The 19091-nt window shown below is 38.8% G+C and overlaps 2 protein-coding genes and 1 pseudogene across 10 annotated transcripts; 1 reads left to right on the top strand and 2 right to left on the bottom strand.

Annotated features, from left to right (window-relative positions):
• Nucleotides 1495-7564, top strand: LOC109723547 (pentatricopeptide repeat-containing protein At5g04780). Of its 9 annotated transcripts, none has more exons than XM_020251964.1 (4): nt 1495-4281; nt 4902-5062; nt 5171-5573; nt 7013-7564. In XM_020251964.1, the coding sequence occupies exon 1, from the start codon at nt 2045-2047 to the stop codon at nt 3848-3850; it is 1806 nt and encodes a 601-aa protein (XP_020107553.1). In that variant the 5' UTR covers nt 1495-2044; the 3' UTR covers nt 3851-4281; nt 4902-5062; nt 5171-5573; nt 7013-7564. The 9 variants fall into 9 exon arrangements, with proteins under 9 accessions (XP_020107553.1, XP_020107558.1, XP_020107560.1 ...); XM_020251969.1 differs by having other exon boundaries at nt 5171-5369; nt 5483-7564; XM_020251971.1 differs by having other exon boundaries at nt 5171-5369.
• On the bottom strand, nt 7440-8910 carry LOC109723548 (B3 domain-containing protein Os11g0156000-like). The gene is made up of 3 exons (XM_020251973.1): nt 8076-8910; nt 7756-7951; nt 7440-7642 (listed from the first exon to the last, which is right to left on the bottom strand). Exons 1-3 carry the CDS (start codon nt 8704-8706, stop codon nt 7630-7632), a joined length of 840 nt encoding a protein of 279 aa, XP_020107562.1. The 5' UTR covers nt 8707-8910; the 3' UTR covers nt 7440-7629.
• LOC109723295 lies at nt 14444-18382 on the bottom strand (annotated as a pseudogene).

Here is a 19091-nt window from a genome sequence, read left to right on the forward strand (position 1 = left end):
AAAAAAAAAAAAAAAAAAAAAAGAAGCTAAGAACTATCCCTAAAAATTAAAGTGAATAATATTAGTAACTATTTTATTTCACCCAATCATCCTGGCTGAATTATTGGCAACATGGGGGAGACTATTAAACAAGACTAAAAATTAAACCAAGTGAGATTTCAACTTGCAATATATCTCTCATTTTAAACCAACGTACGTGAAAGTGAAACAACCATTTATTTCTTAAATTTAAACAGATAAAAGCAAGCAATATTTTTAATTCTTATGCACACACAATCTCGCTCTCCCTCCAGTATTGAGCAAATCGCCATCGGCAATGAAGTAGTTCCAACCAGCTGTAAAATGTGCCAAAAACGATCGACCTGACACTTTCGCGGGGTGCGCACCAAGCTGAGCGGAGAAGAATAAAATAAAAAAAAAGGGGAAGATCGAGTAAAAAGTAAAAATAAAAGAAAAAGGATTGATCAAGAGATTTGTGTGAATGGATAGCGTGTTGAAACGCAATAATCAATCGAATATGATAATCTCCTTAATAATCTATATAATGATGTGTCAAGTGGTGCAAAAGGCAAGTCTCCTCATAATCCCTCTTTGAAGACTCGAAGACTCGAAGTGCAGGGCACCTTTTGGGGTCTTAATCTTAAAAACGTATCTCGCATTAAAAACATAATAATATATAAATAACTAGTGGTGCATATAAGAATTCAGGGTTTTAGTCTGAATATAAAGGATTAGGTTTGGTGTGTTACACATTATAAAAGTTGGGCTCATACCAGATACCCAAAACAGCTTTTCTGCGCACGAAAAAATTGGGTTTAATTAGGCTAAATATTTGAGGATTGCTGGTGTAAAGTTAGAACTCTCATATTAAGTGCCTGTTTATTCCGACTTCTCACATTATTATGCTTAAATAATAAAAGTATTTAAAGTATTTAGTGGGTACCGAGTAAATCTTATATATTATACTAAACAAAATAAAAGTTTTTTTTTGAAGTATTTTTATTTTATTTGAGAGTAAAATATAGTATGCTACCCTCGTCGTTTATTTTTTTATTTAAAAATAAATTAGTTAAAAATATAAAATAATTAAACTTTGAGCTCGAGACAAAGCTTTTACTCAATAGGGGCATAAAGTAAACTTAGCAAATTAAGCGGCTATTGCAAGGAACGTTGGGTTGCTGGATTGGGCTGCGGAGTTGGGTTTCCGATCCATTTCGAGGCCCAAATTGTGTGAGTTATCATGGGCCTAACTTTATCTTATTTTAGAGCCCAAATCCGATCCAAGAGTCGACGCTTATTTGATGTTCAGATACTGGGCCTCACATTAATGGGTCGAAAAACTCGTAGGCCCACGTAGAAATTAAACGTTTCTAGGGTTTACAAGTTCGTTCTCTGTTCGCCGGATCGGGAAGTAATGCGCTGCTTATTCCCGTGTTTCTAATATAAAAAGTCGTAAAAAAAGGCTTGAAGATAAATTATGTGATTTAGGTCATGCAATAGTTCTGGTGACTCGATTAAACGGTCACTTGTCTAGTGTAAATTTTGTACTTAGTTTGGCCCCTCAATGGATTATTAGCAATTATTAATGATAATTTTGAGCGCTTGGTACGGGATTATTGATTGTACGCGTTTGGAGAAGTACTTTTCGCTACTATGATTTAGATATTCTACGCTTTAATTGGTGAATGAAATAGGTAGGAGATGATAAATATGAGTTCCTGTTCTGCGGTTTCTGCAGTTCGGTATATATATTTAACACAATGGAGAAGGAAAAAGTGTTACTTTGGCGGGAAGCTGCATTCAAAGATGAAGTCAAAATTCTTGAGATAGGATTTCAAGGGGCGTGGAAGGGAAGATGCTAATTCTCAGAGAGGGAACCCAATTTTTGTGAGTCTTCCTAATACCCACGATGTCTAGCTAAAGCTTTTATTATCTATTTTGTCAAAAGTGTCTGTGAGAAGCAAACTTATAATCCGTAGGGGTTTCGTTATCGCAGCTTCTTTTATACAGAAGAACACGTTGTTTCCGCCGTAATTTTTGTGGAATGTATTGTAGTATTGGGGTTGGATCTGAGTGCTCAAACATAAGAAAGCTTGTCTGGGCTAATAGGAATATTATTAGTACATTGGGCTTGCAACAACTCTTGCAAATATGTGCAAAAGAGAAGTCACTTATCTTAGGTAAGAGCTCCCATGCATTAGCTATCCATGCCGGTTTGCTTACGGATACTCTTACATGCAACATTCTCATCAACCTGTATTCAAAATGTGGTCAAATCGACCCTGCTCGTCGCGTGTTTGATAGAATGCCCGGGAGAAGTATAGTTTCGTGGAATACCATGATTGGTGGATATACCCAATACGGAAAAGATATTGAGGCATTAAGGCTTTTCCTGAGGATGCACCAGGAAGGGACTCCGATGAGTGAATTCACTCTCTCGAGCATTTTATGTGCGTGCGCTGCGAAATTCGCTATTACTGAGTGCAAACAGTTGCATGCTTTGGCTCTTAAATCTGCGATGGATTCCAATGTATTTGTTGGAACTGCAATCCTCGATGTATATGCAAAATGCAATATGATTAATCATGCATGCCAGATGTTTGATGAAATGCCTGAAAGATCTTCAGTCACATGGAGTTCGATGATCGCAGGGTACGTGCAAAATGATCTTCATGAAGAGGCATTGAAATTATTCAGAAGAGCTCAGAAGATGGGGACGGAATTGACGCAATTTTCTCTCTCTGCCACTGTTAGTGCTTGCGCGAGTCTGGCGGCGACAATTGAAGGAACCCAGTTGCATGCCATTGTAATGAAAGCTGGTTTTGATTCAAATATTTTTGTAATCACATCACTTCTCGATGTCTACTCCAGGTGTGGACAGATAGAAAAAGCTTATTTAGTATTTACTGATATTAAGGAAAAGAATGTTGTATTATGGAACGCAATGGTCGCAGGGTTTTCTAGGCATGCTCACGTATGGGAATGTATGATTCTTTTTGAGAAAATGCAGCAAAATGCTATGCACCCAAATGAGGTTACTTACATCTCTGTGTTATCTGCATTCAGCCATACAGGGTTAGTTGAAAAGGGTCGTCACTATTTTCGCTTATTAATGAATGATAAAAATGTCCAGCCTAATGTCCTTCACTATTCTTGCATCGTCGATGTTCTGGGCAGGGCTGGGCATGTTAATGAGGCTTGGGAATTAATGGCAAAAATGCCATTTGAGGCAACTGCCTCTATGTGGGGTTCTCTGCTTGGGTCATGCAGAATACATGGCAATCCTGAATTGGCAAAGATCGCAGCTGGCCATCTTTTCCAGCTTGAGCCATATAATGCAGCAAACCTTGTTTTGCTCTCAAATATATATGCTGCGAGTGCAAACTGGGGTGAAGTCATAATGGCAAGGAAGATTTTAAAAGGAAGTGGCGCGAAGAAAGAAACAGGAAAAAGTTGGATAGAAGTGAAAGGTAAAGTTCACATTTTTGTTGTTGGAGAGAGAGAGCACTGCAAAATCAGTGATATATATGCGAAAATGGAGGATCTAATCAACGAGATGACAGAGTTGGGTTATAGAACTGACACTCGGTGTGATCTGCATGATGTGAAGGAGGACGAAAAAGGGGAGCTGTTGAAGCACCATAGTGAGAAGTTGGCACTTGCTTTTGGTCTGATGAGCTTGCCTTGTAAGATACCAATTAGAATAAACAAGAACCTTAGAGTGTGTGGGGACTGCCATTCGTTTATGAAGTTGGCTTCAAGGATCACAGGGCGGGAAATTATTGTTAGGGATCTCAATCGTTTTCACCACTTCAGTGGTGGATCATGTTCTTGCAGGGATTTCTGGTGATCGTGAAACTTGGATAGCAAAAACATTTCACCTTCTCCTAATGCAATCATGTCATCAATACTTGCAGATTATTGTACCCTTGAAAATCATGTGGAAATGACAATTCTTCCACCTTCTTTCGGTCAAATCTTTATAATTGACCTAATCAATCATGTGGTGTAGTCTTTTCTTGCTGGCCCCCTAGATAGTGAGAGACTATCAGTGGGACCATATCATGGAAAATGGAAATGGGGAGGTGGATCAGATCCTAAATTATCTGAACAGGCTTGATCCTCCTGAAGACTGGAAATTTGTAGAACACTTTGCTCGTATGATGGTTATACTTCCAAGTTGGTTTTGCCCCCAAAATGTTTTGCATAAACAGGTGGGAAATTGGCAGTGATACTGACCGGCTAACATTTACTATGGACAGAGCAATTGCATTTGAGTGGGTAAGTTTATTGTATGACTAGTGACCAGGTTCAATGAACTGCTCTATGTTTCATTAATATATCCTTCATGAGAAGTGGACTTTATACTTCCGTATCTAAGTAGAATCTGTTCATTATTAAATTTTTTTTAACTCTCTGTCTGAACACTAGACTAGTTATGGTTCATATTAGTAGAAGCCAATCAATAGTTATGCATTCTTGAAGCACATGGCAGCTGCTGCTTGCTCACGGTTGGGCTTTTATTGATCAACGGCAAAGCTTTTCCTTGTTTTATTTCTTAAAACACTTGTATAGTCTCTGAAATGGCACACTGTTTTTATCAGTGTGTAGTTTTCCCTATATTGTAATGATATCATGTGTTTTCCTTCCATGTGCTTTCTATTTTGTCTCATCTGTTTGAATTTCTCCCCTTTTTGTTTGAAAATAGTAATGCCAATTCATGTGCCAGGCAGCTGAAGACAATCAGAACCCTGAAATTCTATTTTCTAATTTTTGCCAATTCCTGAAATTTTTTGTATAGAATTGCTCTGGCAAAGACTTTCAAAGCTCTTATTTTTTAAAATTGCTTCTTCTTTCTTTATTGCACTATCTCTGATCATCAATACAATGAATTGATACAGTTTTTTGCCTAACACTGAAACAGGTGGTTTCTGGAAGTTTCTACTTTCTGGACAAGAGAAGTGCTTGCAGAACCCAAGTCCATTACGTGGCTCATTGGAACATGAGAACCATATAGACCTGTCCATATCTGGAGTTATTGGCACCTTCCCGTTTCATGCAGGTACTTTCCTTATTATAATGTAACCAACACCAAATAAGTCATTTCTAAAAAAAGGGGAAAAAAAAAATCATCCTTAGGAATCAATATTTGTTGTTGTATCATTTTCAGCTTAATGTGTTGGCCTGCATGTTCTGCCAATAGATCTGTTTCTCAAAGAAAGGAAGCGCTACAAATTGGAAAAGCTGTAGGTGAGGGAATACTTTCTAGAGACTCAGGAAGGTGGGGAATAATTCATTGGAGCTGTTCTCAAAGAAAAAAGATGACTTTTTAATCAGTTCATCCATTTTGAGTGGACCATATCTTGCCGGTAAGTTTGATGAATGACTTCTCATCAGATAGAAAGTATTGCTATAGGTCCCAGTGGATTCCTTTCAACGGCAATTGGTCGGTGTATCATATGGTGCACATCTTTATCTTTAGTTGCAGCTCTATCATTCTACGATCCCCTTGGAACTGTTTTCTTTACCGATGAGTCATTGTCATAAATAAGTGCTGGCCCCCTTCACTCCAGGTCTGTCTCTGGAATTTCTATATACTATGTATATTCTGGTTAATCTTTTTTTTTCTTTTTCTTCACAAAAGTGAGTAAGCGAGCATCATAGAAACGTCAGTGTATCGATGCATTGGACATTATCCTAATTGATCATGATTAGCCTTTCTAAGACTTAAGCTTTCATGCGTCACTCTGTTTAGTTCTATGCTAAGTTTGATTAAGCTGTGAAAAGAGCCCTGCACATGGCGTTTTCGTTTTTAGCAGACAAGCTATCTTTCTGCCGATCTGGTCATTAACCATCCTGCAAATTTAATGATCTTTCCACTGCTCCCATAACTCTCATACATATCAACTTCACCTGCATTCTTTTTCTCTCTCAGCTACTTGTACTTCACCGAATTAGTGTACAAAGAGCACAGGGGCAATCCACAAGGTTTAGTGCTTATATCTGGGGATTTGCAACCAATCACTGTGCTTTAAATACCAGATTAGGTGGCCTCATGTTGTCCTGTGAAGTCCTTACTCAAGCTTCCTCGGTTGTCTCTTCATTATGGGGCCTGACATTGTCCCTATTAATTAGTCTCTTTCACTTTACAGCTATCAGGGTGTGACAATTAGTTGATTCTAAGCGACTAACTCAATTAGCCATGCTCTTCTCATGCTTCTGTCACTTCAACACTAATAAATTGGTACTAGTCGTATTCTAAAGTATTAGCCCCAAGGCTAATAAACACAAAACAATGGGATAAATGGGATATAGCCCGTACAGGGAGACATCTAAACCTTTAGCTCTAAGCAAATGGGAATCTAGCTTATCATGCTTAAGCTTGATCATTCTTTATGTCTGAACTTTGTCTCTGAAACCACCGGCCTACTAAGTTTTCTAATACCCTATTAGTTTTGAGAACCCACAAACTGAACAAGATTATAAAATTTCTTTTAAATCTGAGAGGAACAAATGGGAGGAAAACAACCATATATCTGTATCCTCGCAAAACACTAAAAAAGTGGTGGTTGTTGTCTGTTTCCCTATTTTCTTGTTCCTCTTTATTCTCATCCTTACATCTTCTAAACCGATGATGATTTTTATTCGTGTGTATATATATATATATATATATATATATATATATATATATATAGTTGATGATTCAGTTGAATGCGTATAACAAAATGATTTATTTTTTTGTTTCACATAATCCATATCATGTGTCAGATCCCAACATTGTAGAGTTCAGTTAATTAATAGCTCTTATGTTTGCTATAATTGACTCATCAACTATATCTTAAATATATCTAGCAGTATCAAATAAATCTATTTACTTTAACACTAATTTACTTTACAATCTGACCATATACTTAGTGTAGTCGGCTAAAATTTAATGATTGGTATTTAAATTTTTAAGTTGGAAGTTTATTTATTTATTTATTTTTTTTTGTTGTTCTTGTCTGGTGAGCAGAACATCCGAAAGAAGCAAGAAAAAGAAGCGGAAGAAAAGTAAAAGAAAGCAAGCGGAGAAACGGAGAAAATGGCATCAAGGTTCCTTCTTTGTTGCTACAAAAGATTAGTAGCTTACAGGAGGTGGGTGGGACCACCTATCTTGCACAGAGAGAGTTTTGTGGGGGACCCACCCCCACGTATCACATCGTTATCAAATCTGATGTTTCCTGAGACCTCACCACCTCCCCCGCGATCCCATCCATCACAAGCAAACCGCCCATTCATTCCTTCGGGCCGGGCCCGCCGTACACCGCAAAATTTTTCCAGAGAAAAGAAGAAAAATAAGAAAACTAACAAATAACAGCAGCAACACGAGCAGGAACAAGCGCTCCTAAAAGAAGTTTCACCTGGGTGGCTCTTCATAGTCTGAGATTTGGAACGATGAGTTTTTTTTTTTTTTTTCCATTTAGTTTGTACATCTTGCTACCGATAAGAAGATTAGTCACATAGGGCAATATGAAAATGTTTTGAGCATTCAAAGTACAGTTTGTTAGCGCATTATTCCGCTGAATATTGAGACTCTAAAGCAATTGATCGGAACGTTATATATTCCTTCAAATCTCGCCTCCGCCGATTCTACGAGCTGCTCCTGCAATAGCATCCAAGCCACAGTTCTTGAGTACTACTTAGTTACAATACTAGCTAGTGTTTATCACTATCTAGGGATTAACAAATGCAATTAAGCTCGGTGCTGCTAATTACCAATAATAAGGTGCCGACGGGGTTGGCTTGCACGCAGTTTGGTTCACTAAACTGAACACTGATCTCGCCGCCTGCGGCGCCTCTTCCAATTCCGGAGCGCACTCCAAATTCACGCCGAACAATCTCAGCCGCCGCTTCGAGTGCACCACTGGGGCCGCCTCCGCCGCGCCCTCCACGGCTCCGTCACCACCATCTCCTACAGTTCCAAAGAGCATCATAATTCGTAAGCTAATCCCTAGCTACAAATTAAATTAAATTAAATTCACAAGTATTTACAACAAAAGCAGCAATTTGCGTGCGTGTTAAATAGATCGACGGACCTGCACGAAGAACGCTGCTGTCGTATGGTTGCACCGAGCCGAGGGAGGCGTACGGACCAGCGGTGGGCGCGGGGGCGGGGCTAAAATGCGGCGCGGCGGCTGCGGGGTGGGGTACGGGCGGCGGGCTATCGTGCGGGCGGCGTCGGCGACAGGCAATGTGGAGGCGGTCGGTGGCGGCGCGCGTGCGCTCGAAGAGGACGACGTCGCCGGCGTCGAGGCGCTTCTCCTTGACGTAGCGGCTCCAGCCTTTGGTGAGCACGTAGCTCTGGCTGCTCGTCCAATAGGAGTAGCGGAAGCACCAGGGCTTCCCCGACTCGTCCTCGAAGCTCAGCAGCAGGTCCTTGTCGCACGCCTCCGACGCCAGAGGGAAGTGCTTCTCCGCGTGCTGCTTCGGGATCACCAGCCGGTTCAGCTTCCCCACGTCGCTCGGCGTCAGCGGCTTCTCGAACAGGCGCTCTCTGCACTGTGTCTGTGCATGGTACTGCTGGGGGTTCATGCTCATGGCCTGCGCGTAATTAGGGAGAGGTGGTTGCTGCTGGTGGTTGGCGGGCATGGTGGTTAGGGGGAGAGATCGAGCTAGGGCCGAGGAATGGTGGAGATGATGGGTATATATGGTGTTCATCAGAAGCATATATGTAGATATTATATATTGTGTTGCATTTACAACCTCTCAAGAAATGAGGGGAACTTGAAATAAAAAAAAAAAACCCTTTATTAATATACAGTTAGGAGAAAGAAGAATAATGCCGAAGAATTAACTAGACATGTAGTAGATACTATATCGATCTCTATGTAAATGTGTGTGTATATATATATATATATATCCTAGAGAGAGAGAGAGAGAGAGAGAGAGAGAGAGAGAGAGAGACCTGGTGAATGTTTATCTATATTAATGAATTATTATATATATTATATTATAGAGAACTGTAGGTGGACAGGGAGAATCAAGGGGTTTAAAGTGTGTAAAATTAATTACTATATTTATTTATTCTAGGGCGGGTGACGATCGAGGGGGGTTTGATGATCAGGCGAGGGTACATACAAATTAAGAGAGTGGTGCATGCCTGACGTGGGCTCATCCTAGCCGTCCATTCGGGAGTGCAGATACATGTGGGTTGTTGGGAGCTCGAACTCGTGCCTGCAGTGAAACCAGTAGCTGGTACACCTGACTCACTGGCTCTGGTCATAATTTGAAAAAAAAAAAAAAAAAAGAGAAAAAAAGGCAAAGAGCTGTTCATGAAGCATGTCCTTTATAATAGTGCTCAAATAATTCGAAGAGAATTAAACTATTGCCTCGACCTATTGCATCTGTACATCCCATGCACTGTTCCATATTATAATTCGAAGCACTTCTTGATCAATTAGATAAGCTATATTATTACTTCACATTTTGGATCAACACAATAATTATCTTAATTCTAGTGCTTCTTTCTATTTTTCTTGCTGTGATAGACATTAAAATGAGCATTTAATTAGATGTCAAATCCATAAAACTCTAGTTCGGAATTCATTTCAAACTCAGTGTACACTTCTGATTAATTGGCAAGATGCCGTCAGCAACTTTTAACAAGAAAAAACAAGAAGAAGAAAAGTTATTAAAAATTCTCTAAATAATTTTTTTCAATACTTTTGCCAGAACCTTTAGCTATAGCAGCTTGTAATTAACATGCCCTAGGTGCTTTTCCTTATCGTAGATTTTTTTTTTTTTTTTTGTATTAAAAGAAAGAAGTTCTACAAAGACTATGGCATCATCTGAGCAATTAATGTACGCGGTACACACATTCAAAGTGACATTTGAAATAAATAGCAGGTGTATCTAAATCAAACAGCCTATGGTACTGCTATATATCCTACTTTGATTTCAAAAATTTGAGGCATCTTAGCAAACTTCGTCCGCACAATGCTAGCTAGCTTTCTTTTGCCAGTCAAAACGTCAGAGAAACTTCATAACAAGTACGACAATGAAGCCATTGTTGAATTCGGCACCTCACCCCTCCCCACTTTTAAAGTATTGTACCTCATAGAGTAGCTAGGGAGAGGTCAAAAACTTCTTAGCTTTAATGGCTACAACCAGTTCACCGTTCCCACTCAGATGCAGATCCAGGTCAACTTGCTTTGGGTTATTTAATTTTCTGTACCATGCACACCAAGGAATTTTTGATAAGTTTAGGAATTAAATATTAATTCCGAGAAGTAATACATTGGCCTAGTCTGGTATTGCGGTGACGGCTGTAGTTGTCATTATAATTTTTTATCATCGAAGAGAAAATATTGAAATGCTTTTTTTTTTTTTATATTTTTTGAGTCTTCCAATGTAAAAGTTGGTGTTTTTGGAAATACGATCCCAAACTAGCTAGAGTAAATGTATGTATATATATATAGCGTGAAATAGCGATCAGATGCATAGTAAAGATCAGATAATAAAATTAATAGATTGATGTATATATGGCATGGAATCAATAGATCGATCTAATATAAGATGTCCCAGAATAGTGTCCAACAACTGGCACAAAGCAAATATTGTAGGGTATTTCTCACGTGGCACGGCATTAACGTTCCTGCTTTTCTGGGTATCCCAAGTTCACAGCACTTAAAAAGAGGAGATATTATAAAAAGGAAATAAAAAGGAAATGGGATCAGATAGGGCCAGAAGAGATGGCCTCACTATATTCCAATAATTAAGCTGGAGAGGAAGAAGATAAGATCCTGCCCAATTTCCCCTTTCTTTTTTAGCTTCTGTCGTGTCCAATCCGAGAACCTCACAAAACTTCTTAATTCCACCCCATATATGTATAAATTCCCTTTTTTCCACTGTTCTCTTTGTATGTATTTGAGTTTCTCCTCCTCTTTTAACTAATCATTCAACCCACCACCTGCCCCTTTTTCTATGGCATATACGACACAACAACTGTAGACCTAGCTCTCGGTGGACCACCTTTTGTCTAAGTTTTTTTTTTTTTCTTTTTTATTTTCCCCCCCCTCCATGCATGTACATCAATGAATGGGTATGTTATGAACATTGAATATGTATGAGATAAAAGAGGATGGCCTTGTTATTGAGATGAGAAAACACACGTAAATGTTAAATATAAAAAAAAATAACGATTATTTCATATTATTTATTATCAGTAAACACACTCATTTTATTTAATCAAAGAACTTTTGTTATAAGGCTAAGTATCCTCAAAAATTATGTAATTCGAGGACTTGCTCCATTTTTTTCTTTTTTTTTATTTTTTAAAAAATAGCATGTTATCGTTTCATTAAAAAAAAGTTGAACTAGAAAAAAAATTAGAAAATTATTTAATTACTATAAGAAAAGTAAACATCCAAAGGAGTTCACAGAAGGGCAAAAAAGAAAAGGAGAAAAAGAAGTTTAACAGCTGCAGAATTTTTTAAAAAATAAATAAAAATTATTATTCCTACCAACGAAACTAACCGTCGAAAATATAACAAAAGAGGTAGAAGGGCTTCGAGTAAAATCAAGAGTAGATTGAATAACTGCAGAGTGAGGACTCAGGTACAACTTAGTCATACAAATTATTGCACTGCATGCATAAATCTCGACTTCTATTCAGGTTAGTCAAAAAAGGTGGCCACATATTAATGTCCACTATAAGTCGCACTTTTTGGTTGCCATTAAGAAGGCTCGGATTGATAAAGGATGGTTATCCAAAGCGCTTTTGATTAAGTCCTCGGAAAACTTATTTACAAGACATTCTATCCATTGAATTGTTGTATATATGTATAGAGTAGAGCTAGAATACTTGTAAAAGTATCACCCAAGTGATACTTGTGTGTTTTTAGCCCTTGGATGGAGAGATGTGAGGTTGAGATGATGGTGGTAGGTGGTGGTAGATGGTGGTAGGTGGAATAGTGTTTGATCCAAGGACTATTAGTAATCAAAAAATAGATCCAATGACTAAAAACACACAAGTATCACTTGGGTGATACTTGTAAAAGTATTCTAGCCTTACTCTATATGTGTATATATATATAGTATATATGGACCGCAACTCAATTTAATTTTTCTGCACCGGCCGTCCCTAGAATAAGTGGCAAAGGGCTTGGTGGTTGGTACCCGAGACCCAAGTTCGAATCCTAGTTGATTCAAATTTCTAACTAAGTTTATTTTTAAATAAGATAAATGAAGCGGGTAGCATGCTATCTATTTCTTAAAAAAAAAAATTTAATTTCTTTGCTAAATGTTTCTAAAAATTGAGTAATAAAGTTATCTACAACCTTTTTCTTTCTTTCTTTTTCACTCTTTATTTATAGTTTTTTTTCTTTTGTGAGAAAATCCGTAGGTTGTTTATTAGCAAATTAAAAGTACATAAAAAATGACAAAGAGTTAGATAATAGATGAATATGATCGTAAAGTTGTATTGGCATGCAATATTAAGAGTATCTGTATTTTAATCTCTTCTAACATAGGAGATAGTAATATTTGGATGCAAGTATAATAAATTTCTACGGTCGCTAATGAGAGGAGCAAAGGGCCCAATTTGACGACAGTGTGTTAGTAGAAAGAATAGTAGAAATTTGATTCCAAGCATAAGTGAAGTATTGCCCACGCCTCTACGGTCCGGCATGTGCGTGTGTGGCGGACCTGTTTCTTTTTGTAACAGTTGGAATGTGGACTTGCGTGTAGGAACTGGTCCAGCCCCTGCTCACTAGAGTCGTAGATAGGTCCCCCTCCCTATATATATATATAGGACTCGGCGTGCTATTCTCCTCAGGGCCCACCAAATCCGTGGCCCGTGGGGTGATGCTACTATGACCCGCGTGTCTCGATCGCCACTACGGCGACGTCGGCGATGGCCCATTCACAATAATTTCATTGGGTCGTGCATCATGTATAGCTTAAAAATGCAAACTCCATGGATTCAGAAGAAGCGGGAGGAGTTTTTCATCTATATGCCCTCTCTCCATTTTCTTAGCAAGCCGGAAGTCGAGAATTGATTTTTATCTCTATGTACCACTCTATTTAAGGCAGGCCTTGACGAATTTTTCGCAAATCGAAGCAGAACAAGAAAAAAAAAAAAAAAAGTCTTTGTCTCCAACTTTATTTCCTCAACTAATCAAGACGGATTCGGAACAGATCATTTATTTATTTTTATTTTTTATCCTCATTTATTGCTCCATCAGTAATTCTTGTCCGTTATCGACTGTCTCTAGCGCAAGTGGCAAAGAGCTCGATGGTTTTTACCCGAAATTCTAAGCTCAAATACTAATTGCTTCATATTTTCAATTAAATTTATTTTTTTCAAAAAATTGAAACAAGTGGTATACTACTATCTTTCTTTAAAAAAAAAAAAAAAAAAACACATACATTCTTTTCCCGCATACTGTGAAACTGAGCTTAGAAATATTTACTTTCAAGAAAAGGCGACGCCAATCAGCTTGACTGTGGGAATAGTTTCTACGTAGTGGTGCGGGACAATATCTCTTGTTGTTGGTGGGGGGAAAAAAAAGGAAGAAAAAGAAAGCCTTTGAGAATTGTGTCAGGTGGCATGCTCTAGTACATGGACCTGGTCCCCTACCAAGTTTGTGTCCACACCAACTCGGGCACATGATCCGAGCCTGACACCGCCAAGCTCAAATCACCTAATTACATAAATGTGGCAGAGCTCTCCTTGTCCATTTTGCAACTTTTCCCCGCTTGTAGGTCCCCAGTATAAAGAAGAAGAGGCCAGATAATTCCAATTCTTTACATGTGAAACACACTATATAAAAAAAGTTGGTCCATTTAGGGATCACAAGCGGAGTTCCTTCCTAACACACGATTGGGCGACCCAAATGGGACCTAGGATATTTGGTCCAAAATGTATAAGCATGATAAGTAACAGAGGTTAGATTTGGATACAGTTTTGTATTTAAGACTTTTGATTCATCTATTTTAGACTCTGTGATTAAAATGAGTTTTACTGATTTTGATAATTATTATTTATTTTATAAGAATTGGATTCTGATTCTCATTTTATTCTGGATTGAAAGTGATTCATTCTATTTATAGCCCAATTTGACTTACTGAAACATGGCCTTACTGAAACTGGCCTCACGGCCCTCACCCCAGGAAAGCAGGACGGTGATCATCCTCCTGCGGAAACCTACCATTTCATTTTCACCTAAAAGAGAGGTACAATATGGTAACATTTGTTGAATCCTTCATGATTTTTGCAACAAAGAACTGCATAAGGTGTGTTGATGATTTTTTGACAACTCGAACATGAAAATTGCGGGCAAAAAGCTCGGCAGGAATACTGAGAACTAGTAACGAGGAAGTATACAGAAGATTGATATGTGAAAATTAGGTTTAAGGAAAAAAAAAAAAAAATCTTTTGTTGCATCACAAGCCAACATCCACAGCATGCAAATTAAGAACTATGTTTGCCATAGAACCAGATCCTCGTATAATACTTAACGGAGGTAGCTAAAGAACATAATAGCAACACATAATACAATGAAAAAAGAAACAGATAAATCCGCGTATAAAAAATATCCACCATTCCAAAAGAATATATAATACCGCTGTTGGTATCTCTGTTATGTCTCTACAATCTCCATCCAAGAATTGGGAACTATTTTCTGCAGAATTAAACAGCTCACCGTCGGCGGGCTCTTCTTCAACATTAATAATTCACAAGCACAAAAAGGTCCCTGTGGCTGCATAATAGAAGCCAGTGTCCAACTCAACACCCCACTAGTTCAAGCAAGAGTGCAATCTGGTAAAATCTGTGTTTAATATAAGATGATCAAAAGGGAAAAGGCAAAGAGCAAACGGCATCAGTAAAATTGTGGACAAACTAAGCCAACATTCCTGTTACAAATTGCTCTGCTTAGAGAATAGCTACCTTTAAAGCAGCTTCAGTCACTGGAACTTGCAAGGCCAACCAGCTTCAGCATGTTGCGGTCCTCCTTAAACCTCTCGAGGACTGTCCCCTTAACAGCATCCAGCTTTTCGCTCTGTGGGCCCCTTGTCTGAACACCCCAACATTCAATTACTTCTGGTCTTATGTTGCTTGTCTTGGAGAGGCACGGACTGTTGAATGTAGTGCATGAAAAGGTGTGGCCCTGATCAAAATTCCCGGAGATGAAGAGACCAAAATGATTTGGCTGCCCTCCAAAGCCGATTCCATTGGGAATGCTATCTGAGCTAAAATTTACAGCACACTGAGATTACGAGCAATCAGTAAGAACATGATTTATATTCAGTTTTGGAGGATCGCTAAACTTGAGGTAAAGAAGTAAAGGATTGCTAAACTTGAAGTAAATACTCTTCAAAAAATGAAAATACAACAGCAATTTGTTACTTGTGATTTATCAACCTAAATATAGCAAGAGATTAGTACACTGATAACAATCGACTAAAAAGCATAACAATAAGAATTATATTAGCAAGTACAGAAATATTATGCATCTGATTTCTTTTGTACAATGAACACCTGTACAAGTAAACTAGGAACAAGTGAATTAACAGAGGGTATATCACTAAATTAAATTACTTATTCATTAATAAATTTCCCCTTCTATAGACAATTGATTGAAAGGAGATGGTATGAGACAATCAATGAAATTTCGGTAATCAACAATCATATTCTGCTATTAAGAACTGCTGGCACCAAACTTATCAATTTTTTATCCAAGAGAAAATAATATCACATAACAAGATGCAAGTAACAATGGACCTGGGAAATATAATAATTTCTTCCATAACTAACATATATCGGAAAATAGTCAAGTAAATGTTATTCTCAAAAGCAAAACCAGATCAAATGTGATAGAAAAATGCTGTTCAATACAAGCATACCCATTGTAAGTTATTGTTTGCTCCTGTAGGACGAAAGATGGATGCTTGAGGATATAGCTGGAAGAGAAAAGACTTCATATCACCATAAAAATCGCTGTGTCTTTCCCACTGCTGAGATGCATACCCTCCGTATATGAAACCTTCTGTATCTTTGATAATCAACACAGTTGGTCCATCTCCTCTCCTGTAGATATAAACAAAGGCCGACCCAGTGCTAAATCAATGGTGCATATGAGTTCTACATGCAGAAGAGATTGCCTCATAATAAGGGCTAAAACTTCGTGGCAAAGTTTGAAACAAATAAGTTCATGTAAGGCTATTAAATTTGTGCAACAGTTTGTGATGGTGTTGTGTATTACAGAAGGCGATTCAGAACCAATATCATATATTTAACCGAGCCAAATAAATATGCCTGAACTACTAAATGTAGAGAATATTGCAGAAAACTAAAGATAAGTTATACAGAGGATTCAGACAGTTAAATGAGGATTTGTAGCAACATTAACCTATTATTCTGTTCTTTCTGATAATTTCTGGAGAAGATAGATGAACCTATACCTGGATAATTACTACAATCCAAATCTAGCCTCATTGTAAGATTGTATAACAGAGAATCAATATCCGTTTTGTGAAATCAAATGACATGGAGAAACAGACAATATCTAATGTGTTTTGACTTGGGTTAAAGGCTTTTCAGATAACAAATCATGTATCTAAATACGACGGGACCATACAGACGGCAAAATGAAATGGCTTTACAGGCTATTGGCGCCATCAGACTTAGACATTGATAATTGAATATGACAAGACTACTTATATTTAGGTGAGTTTTGAATTCCTCGTCGTAAGTGAAAGTAAACAGTTTCATATATCAGTATCACAGAAACACCACACCCCCTAATAGGGCCCGCCTCTTAGCGTTCAAAATCAAACAGATCAAAAAGCGAAAAGGTAACTTTAGGTGCTCACGCTATGTTGCCCAAGAAGGTGTTGAAACTTAAGCCATTAAGTGCACTATGGTCTAAAAGTTTCACTCTTCAGCTTCATTCTGAGAAAGGTCCCCCAATATGCCCAGCATATTCTTTTCTCAAAATTAGCTGCTCCGAGAGAAATTCGCAGGATGCTCCAATGCTGTGAACTTGAAAGCTGGCCTGCCTACAAAACAACGTAAATCAATATTGCAAGGGCCACGTATTATGCACCTTTGCAATTGAATTAAATGGAAATAAGACCTGAATCAGGCGGCATCAGCAACTTCCTAGGAACTTCCTCACAGATGGCACAAGATTGCACGCAATTTCTTAAAATCGGCTAGAGACATAAACTTTTCAGTTTTTCTTCAATTTGCTTTGAAAATGTTGCCGCATTGAGAAATACTTCAAGTGTTTCCTGTTGAGAGTGTGCGCATTTTCATCATTTTCGGGAGAAAATATTGTTTCATAATGGATTTTAGAACAGCCTCTAGATCGGACCTGAAAATTTGTTAGTGCTAAATGAGGATTGTATATGCAGAAGAGAAGAAACAAGCCCTCAACAAGTTGCTTTTTCAGAGAGTATTTACACTACAAAACACAAATTACACGTTCAAATGCAAGGACTCAGATGTCAATTCCTTTCAAGAGGTATAACACAGTGCAGCCATACCTTCCAACATCGCCATCCCCTCCACAATCACACAACTGGTAGATAAATCCCTCAATATCATGTTCGCGACCCCTTCTATATGTTACCTAACATAAACAGGTGACACAAGAGAAGTGACTAAGAATACGGCAATTGCTGGCGAAAACTAAGTAGAGAAGTGCAGAAGCTGCGTAATACAATGAAACATATTCGCGGCAAGCCAATTATGCCTTTTGATTTGATTCAACGAGACAGTTTCCGGCTAAAATGCTAATGATGATAGTGACAATCATTCCTGTCAAATGGACAAAAGAAGAAAATCAAAAATACATCAAATATATTGTTCGTCCTGAAGGACCAACAGAACGCGAGGCATAAAATGAGACTCGTTTTCTGAAAATTAGCGAATAAAAAACAAGTAAACTCAAGCCTAACAATGAGTACAAACATCGAGTAAATCTACATAATTCTTCCGCACCCTCCTTGTCGACTCAAAGAAAAAATAAATTATGCATGGTGATACATCACAGAGATCGAAAGAAAGGGGAAAGGAGCACAAAACTTTGGAGATGATTGAATCGCTCGGTACTGACTTCTCATCGTTCCGCTTCTGCGCCGACCAATTGAAACAACCTCTCGCCCAGCCGCGGCGAACCCCCAAATACGCCTATCAACACCTCATAATCCACCATTAACTGCAAACAAGCATTTGAGCCATTCGATCGAATGGAAGCGAAATAACCCCAAAGTAGTTCGGCTGTACCTGAAACACGGAATGGAGAGCAGACTTGCCGTTGCTCTGCGACTGCGCCCGCGAGGAGACGAAGAGCGATCTCAGATCCTCGAGCATCTTGTGCGAGATAAGCCTTTCCATAGATGATCGCGGGAAAGATTTCTAGGTGTTAGCAGAATGAAGAGAGAGAGAGAGAGATGAGAGACGAGAGAGGAGAGAGAGAGAGACGTCGTTGGTGGGCGGTGAGGAAACGCGGTGTCGGTAGAAGGCGACTGAGCTGCCTTTGCCCCCATCACCTCGACGCAGCACTCCCCGTCTCTCGGCCGGTTGTGAGTTACGTACAACTGGGTCTATAATAATAACTTAGACCCTTCAACTATAGACAATTTGGCAAAGTGGCCCTCAATTATACTTCAAAAGAATTGCGTTGAGGGGGCACCTTCACAAATAATACTATAGTTGGTGACGGGTTCATCATGCAATTATTTCATTTCCTTTTATTATTTTTATTAATTTCGGCGCTTCGAGTGTCGAAGGCCAGCTAACGTTCTCCACGGACACGTGGGCAACTTATGGCCATAACGATCACACGTAAGTCGGGTAAGTGTAGTCATAACCCTGAGAAACCCGGGGGGCAAACCAAGGGAGGTGTGGTCGCGCGCGGCGGAGGGGCCGGGGGCATGCTACGGCCTACCTGGCTGAGCCAGCATACAGAGCTCGAATAACCCGGAAGAATAAACCAAACCCAGACTATAAGTCTTATAACCAGCCGAGCCAAGAATTCGTCGTTCGGCCCACCAGGTGGCGTACGGGCCATTTGTTTTACGTTCGGGCCTCGTTAGTCGGCCTT

The sequence above is a fragment of the Ananas comosus genome, linkage group 17, assembly GCF_001540865.1.
Source record: "Ananas comosus cultivar F153 linkage group 17, ASM154086v1, whole genome shotgun sequence".
Taxonomy (NCBI): domain Eukaryota; kingdom Viridiplantae; phylum Streptophyta; class Magnoliopsida; order Poales; family Bromeliaceae; genus Ananas; species Ananas comosus.

Bases quoted from the DNA above. Each gene is read 5' to 3' on its own strand.
- LOC109723548 (XM_020251973.1), bottom strand. From the start codon at position 8,706: ATGCTTCTGATGAACACCATATATACCCATCATCTCCACCATTCCTCG. The intron at 7,952-8,075 runs GTCCGTCGATCT...TTGGAACTGTAG, and splicing joins CAGCAGCGTTCTTCGTGCAG to GAGATGGTGGTGACGGAGCC.
- LOC109723547 (XM_020251963.1), top strand. From the start codon at position 2,045: ATGTATTGTAGTATTGGGGTTGGATCTGAGTGCTCAAACATAAGAAAG.